Source organism: Pseudomyrmex gracilis, unplaced genomic scaffold (assembly GCF_002006095.1).
Source record: "Pseudomyrmex gracilis isolate BER0280 unplaced genomic scaffold, ASM200609v1 scaffold_164, whole genome shotgun sequence".
NCBI classification, from domain to species: domain Eukaryota; kingdom Metazoa; phylum Arthropoda; class Insecta; order Hymenoptera; family Formicidae; genus Pseudomyrmex; species Pseudomyrmex gracilis.
In genome coordinates, this window is record NW_018020748.1 from 102,277 (window position 1) to 108,980 (window position 6,704).

The following is a 6,704-nucleotide window of genomic DNA, read 5'->3' on the forward strand; positions in this document are numbered from 1 at the left end:
GTATCGTGCCTACATAATTCACTCACTATGATGACACAGCTGAGTGGAATCTGCTGCAAAATGCTGATTAAACCTGTGTGCATACTGCTGGCATACTGCTATTATTTGGCTATCGGGGTGTAAATATATTATAAGGTTTTAGTTTTTAAAAACAATAGTTTTTCATTTGTGCTATCGGATAAACGATTTCTTCGAGGTACAATTATTTGTTATCCTGTACTGAAAAGTCACATTCAGAGTGCGTACTCATTATCTTAGATAATTTACAAAATATACTACTTTTTTATCTGAGATACAGATAAAGATGTCATATATTTTAATTATTTAGATAAAGATAAAATAAAACAATTATTACATCTAGATGAACATCTAGATAATTTTATCTAGATAACGGAAAACACTGCGTGTGTGTAAACGTAATTTGCTCAAGTACTACATGTATCTAAACGTTGTGTGTGTGTGTGTTCTCTATATCAAGGATAGATTAGCTCTCATTAGTTGTGTTATCATCACCGACCAGTATGCTCTTGACACTCATCGAGGAAAGAGTTTTTTGAAACTATGAGGTAATACGCGCGATATTTGCTTTTTCAAAGTGACAAACGTATAATTTTCTTTACAATTTTTTTCCATAATTGACAAATGTATATTTTACAGAAAAACATAGATAATAATAGAGCAAGCACAAAAATTTTTCCAAATTTTATTCACGCTTGTGAAAATCGAACGTTTCTCGATTCTGATCCGAGTCTCTTTCGGAGAGTTTTTGAAGTAAAGAACAATATCTAATGTTTTGTTATCAGAATGTCTATATGCGCGAGATGAACTCTTCGCAGCTACGCTTATATTAATCGTATGAATGAGTAATGTGTTACGACATCATTATCATCATCACCATTATCATCATCGTCGTAGTGTATCGCTCATCTGACGGAGAACTGGATCCTAGAGTTTCTATCGCGTCAGTAAATATTCTTCGTTTATTGTTAATTGTTTTTATGTGACAATTGTGCACTGTAATTTTATATATCTGGAAGTTGTTTCTGGTTCGGAGAGCAATTAACGTATTTTGAGAAAAAAAAGTTCAAAGTGCTTTCAACATCATTGTGATATATATGTAAGTAAAAGGTGAATGACCCGACGCATCCGTCTTATCTTTTAAAAGATGTGTTTACATATCTCATTTTTAAGTGCGCGATAAGCAGTTGTGTTATTACATTCCATTCAATCTCAAAACTCTAAATATCTGGACACATATATTTCCGTTTCTCTCGGAAAAATAAATTTCTCAAGTTTCTCAAGAGAGCGAAAAAAAAAGATCATTTCGAAACTATCGACGTAGTCTCATCTGACCTTGCGAAATATTTATCTTTTTCGAGATGACTTCTCGCTTTTCTTCGGTCAACCGCGAAAGATTGATTTAATTAATCGAAAGATTTGTAATTTCAAGAACCGAGTTGTGTGTGTTTTTTACAGCAAACCGCGCAAAAGAATGATCTCTTATCGGCCCTGGGGCTCGACGGAAGATGGAAGAATAGAGTTCGAGTCCTTGACAGATGAGACTCTGAAAGGTGCTCTTGATGTAATAAGAAAGGGCTTCTTTCCCTATGAATCCGTGTGTACTGCGGTGGAATTGAATTCCGAACCCGGAGCGTCCGAAGAACTCGAGAAGCTCTGCTTGGGCGCGGCCAGAGACGGCGTTAGCGTAGTGGCCGTCGACATCGTCACCAATGAGGTTGTTGGTGTCGCCTTCAACAAAATACAAGTAAATAACGATACCTTTTTGTATCCTCCAATGAAATTTGTATTTTGCGCACATGTATTAGTTTCGTATTCAGTTTCAAGAGCGCTGAATGTTAAGTTGTTGAAAAATTTACAAAAAAACTTTGCTAAAGTAAAATACTGTGTATACGATTTCTAGATGTTTGAGTAACTTTCGGAAATACCTTAAAGATCGTAAACATAAACACACATTTTTTTCAGGTATTGAACAACTCCGAAAAGAGCTACTTCGAACAATTCAGCGACAACTGTCGGTGCAAGTCGTCGAAGTATCTGATAGATTTTATGATAGACGTGGATTCAAAGAAGAATCTCTTCGAGCACTACGGCGTCGACTGCATCCTCGAGATCATGTTTCTGGCAATTTTGCCGACTTACCGCAAACGGCGATTAGGCGAATTGCTCGTCGCCTCGTCGATGGAAGTGGGGAGAGAACTGAAAAACGGCAAGAAGGACGTTAAGATACCCATTACGGTCGACGGTCTCCGCGAGCTGACGAACGCCGAGGTAGTACCTAGTTTGATCTCTGCCATTATGACGTCGAACTATTCACTGAAAATTGCCATGAAACTTCGCTTCAATCAGTTGTTGCAAGTTTCCTACGAAGACTATGAGTTCAACGGGAAGAAGTTCAGCGAGAGAATAAATCGGGAACATCGATTTTGCACCTTAGTGGCGAAGAGAATCGCCTCGACCTCTAAATGAGGATTGGACGAGTAGTATAATCGCGTCTTAATCTTCGATTTTAGATTATTTCGAGTCGATTTTTATTTCAACATCTTTGTCTTTCATAATTAATATTTTAAAGGAAATATTTTATTTTATATATTAATATTATATTTTATTAGATATTTTAAGACATTATCTTTTTCTTGAACGTTGGCTACAATTAAGCATGTAATGTTATTGTTATTAGAATTTTTATTATAAGTTATAACTGATTATGTATGTAGAAAAAAGGAGATCTATAATTCATTGAGCGTGGATCACATCAGGTCCATTCTCAAGTATTAAATTAATTAACAATTATACAAAAAAGAGATTCAAAGTTTAAAACAAAAATAAAATTCAATAAAAGTCCGGTAAAAGCCTGACACGAGATGTTAACGGATAATAATCACTTTTATAAGTCGATATCTCGTTTGCGTCGCTCGTGAAAGTGTTTTGAATCTAAACGCAAAACGTTTTAGAACGACAAAATTACTACGTGTTTAATCTATTCAAATGTTGTTGTCGTATCTTTTGTTAAATGTTTGTTGAAAAATAAAAATCCAATACAATAGCTCAAACAATTAATTGATCATTGTGATACACCACTCGAATTTTTTTCGCACAAAGCAATTCAAGCATTGTTTGATGCGCGCACTTCTCAGAATTAGTTAACTATCGCACATTATCTCTCAAACATAAATACACATGCATCTAATATGTACGAAGATTTTTAACAAAGTTTAACGTGAGATCGTGAAAGATTTGTTTACAAATATACAATGTGCCAACGATATATGTGTGATAACATTTTAATCTTTCATAATCAGCGACTTCCATCTCTTCCGAGTATAAAATAAGGTATAAAAATTGTTGATTTATTGCACATTTCAAGTGCAATAAATCCATTGCACGTACGATAACAAAATGCGTTCTGGGTGTTAGATACCTATGCAAACACAGATATATAACAGCAACATTGTCGTAATAAAACAAAATGTAACAAGTAACATAGTCGTTACATGTAACATCCATGTTAGTTGTAATTTCCTACTCATTGTGTATTGCAATTATATAATATAAATATAATATGTAAGTAGAATGTTATATAACTGTTATACAGTTACAGAAATGTTACATGACAGTTACAGTGTCATTACCAGCTAATAACAAACAATAACAGGTACAATTTTAATACAATTATAGTACAATTACAAAAAAAAGTTATATAACATCGATATTAATAAAGTGTATAAGCTGTTATATTACGTGTTACTTTAGTGTTATATAGCGGTTGTATTCTGTGTTTGTTGGGTAGTTTTAGATAGACTAGCGCAGTTATCAAACGCTGCATTGTCTCGATGATAGTGTTTGCGAGCGGAACAAGTGATGCATCGGTTACAAACTTGACTCTTGAGAATTGACTTTTTGTGCTTTTCTGATCATCAAAGATTCTATTTTTCTGCAGTATTCTAGTCAATTTCATAATATAAAATTACACAGAAAATTAAAGAAAAAAAAATACTAAACTAAGAAATACACGTGAGATTGAAACCCGCACGTACGTCAGTTATTGCGAGGCCGCAGTGAATCTTCCAGTACATCATGTCCGTTTGCCTCGGCACCGACCACACGGGCACTATCGAGTTCCGAATCCTTAGCTACGATAAGATCGAGGAAGCCTTGAACGTGCAGCAGCAATCAATGCGACAGGAATGCATGGCGATCGGTATGGGAATGTACGAGGAACCCGGTGCGCCCGAGGAGATGCAATTGGTCTTCAGGGAAGTCATCAAAGACGGATGCACTGTGATCGCGGTCGATCAATCAGACCGCGTTGTCGCCGTGGCGTTTAACAAGTTACACGTAAGTGAGATGCAAATTAATAAATACAAAATTATTTTCACACGTTATATCGATGTTTGTTATTATTTATTGGTGCTGTCTAATTGTATCTTAACTCTATTCTCGAGCACACAGTTTATATTTAATTCTGATCAACGATTGTGTACTTTTATCTGTGTATTGCGGTATTTGGCGTACGGCAAATAAATACACACGCTCGCCAAAGTTGACAAACAGTGTCCGTTACTTTTTTTTTCCAGGCTCCGTTAAAATCAGAAGAAACAGATCCGTTTGATCTTTTTATAGAAAATAACATCAAACATCGCTCGTGCTGGGATCTGACCAATTTTATTAACGAAGTAAGTTAGTTAAGAGAATTTTTCTTAAAATTCCTTCACAAATAACGATCAGTTTTGCAGATATCGCGCATTTATCTTCGCAAGTCATCATTCTTATCATCTTCCTTTAGACTTTTCATTTTATCGAGCATCTAATAATGTCATTGCATGTGTTTGTTATCAGATAGAATCGCGAATAGACATCTTTCAGAAGTACAACGTGCGAGGCGCCTTGGAGATCTTCTACATAGGCACGGTTTCGAGATGTCAGGGTCGTGGGATCGGTTTGGAAATCACGCGGAAGAGTCTCGAGGTCGCGCGTGGATTACACGACGAAACGCTGAGACAGGTTCGCGTCGCTGACAAAATCGTCAACGAGCACGCGCGACCTGAAGCGGCGTTCGCCGTTGCCGCGTCAACGTACAGCCAGCGGATTATGGAGAAGCTCGACTTCGAGTCTCTTGCCGAGGTGCGGTACGAGGATTACGTGCGAGGTGGTAAACGAATGTCGGACAGAATAGGAAACGTTCAAAAAACGGTTAAGTTTGTTGCTCGCAGACTTTGACATATCGGATTTGAGCGGAAAAATAAATATCTAAGTATTAAAGTCGATAGGATTAAATTTAATTCGAATTTCCATTAATTTACACATGAAGTAAATATTGCACGTATATCCCGCATATTGGCTCGTATCGATTTTATTAATATTTAGTTCTGAATTTTCACGAGCTTTTAAATCGTTGGAAAAACAAATTTTCACAGTTTACAATAACTTGTACTCAGAAGAAATAAAAAATTATTTACCGCAAAAGCAAAACCATATCACTTGTGCGGGGATGCTAAATAAAAAGAAAACAGTATTTTAACAAATCAATCATACAAGGAATGAGAGAAGAGAGAGAGAGAGAGAGAGATGTAATACAACAACGATCTTTATATATAAGTATATATATATATTATTACATTCAACATATCATAACACACATAACCCGGAAACGCTCCTAACGTGATCGTCACAAATCTCTCAAAGTGAATTTGCAGACGCGACATGTTGTGTTTCGCGCCAACGCTCTGCGCGCACAACGGCGCGAAGCGAAACGGTTCTCCCTCCTCGCACACGTGTACGCACGCATCCGCAAAGTTGCGCGTCTCCAATTAACTCCACGCGACGTACATATATATATATATATATATACGTATCGGACGATATATCTCGATTGAAATTTGTTTACATCTAAAGAATACTCTCCCCCACAGAACAAAGCCACAGAAGACAATATATAAGTCGTACGGATTAATGTTAATATAACGCTACTTCCGCCGTTTCGCGGATATTGACATTGTTTAACGGTATAATATTATACGTCGGTACAATAGAATCATTAGTGCATATTGCAAATGTGTTGATTAATCTCTATCACTTATTACTTAATGTATTATATTCCCCGTATATTTCAGGAAGCCATTTTTTTACATTTTGGCATTTTTTTTCTTTTTTCTTTTCATCGGTTCAACGTCATCGCGCGCGTATATATAAATTCTCTAAGGCGTCACGGTCTCGGAATGTTGCGGGAAGACGACACACTCAGAGAGTTCATTAGTTAGTCTAAATTACTCGTGTTAGATTCATTATAAAGCGTCGAGATCTGAAGAGACAATACGCAATAAAAAAAAAAAAAAAAAATGCGATCGTTCGTTCTTTTCTATCCTTGACACATTTACGCGGGCGAAAACTTTCTACTTCTTTTAATTCTTCAATTAAAATTCAAACGCTCTTCTTTGTATATTATAAAACAAAAACGTATTTAAACCACGAAAGTTCTCGCGTTTAATTTCGACCGTGCAATGTTCGACAGTTACGCGATCAATAAGATTGCAAGGTGCAATCCTATTTGAGTTCGAGGAAGTTCGATAGAACGATGTGTGTTCGTGAACTTTACAAAAAGTACATTTGAGTACATCTGCAATTTTTTTTTTTTTTTTTTTTTTGTTGTGTCTACATATGTAACAGCGCCATAAAAATGATTCAGA

At 36.1% G+C, this 6,704-nt stretch overlaps 2 protein-coding genes across 4 annotated transcripts in view; both read left to right on the forward strand.

Moving 5' to 3' along the window:
- The window catches only part of LOC109857557, a 4,782-nt gene extending 1,718 nt beyond the window's left edge, over positions 1-3,064 (forward strand). The window contains exons 1-4 of one of the 3 annotated variants that reach the window (XM_020433991.1): positions 130-566; positions 1,038-1,117; positions 1,477-1,765; positions 1,984-3,064. In XM_020433991.1, the coding sequence (XP_020289580.1) occupies positions 1,493-1,765; positions 1,984-2,487 (777 nt within the window). In that variant the 5' untranslated portion in view covers positions 130-566; positions 1,038-1,117; positions 1,477-1,492 and the 3' untranslated portion in view covers positions 2,488-3,064. Of the gene's footprint in view, positions 1-129; positions 567-1,037; positions 1,118-1,476; positions 1,766-1,983 lie in introns of those variants that run through there. The other 2 variants (XM_020433989.1, XM_020433990.1) reach the window with 2 other exon arrangements.
- Positions 3,065-3,167: 103 nt separating this feature from the next.
- Positions 3,168-6,704, forward strand: part of LOC109857559 — a 3,678-nt gene continuing 141 nt past the window's right edge. Inside the window, exons 1-3 of the mRNA XM_020433992.1 lie at positions 3,168-4,356; positions 4,596-4,694; positions 4,858-6,553. Of these exons, the coding sequence (XP_020289581.1) occupies positions 4,096-4,356; positions 4,596-4,694; positions 4,858-5,238 (741 nt within the window). The 5' untranslated portion in view covers positions 3,168-4,095 and the 3' untranslated portion in view covers positions 5,239-6,553. The remainder of the gene's footprint in view (positions 4,357-4,595; positions 4,695-4,857; positions 6,554-6,704) is intronic.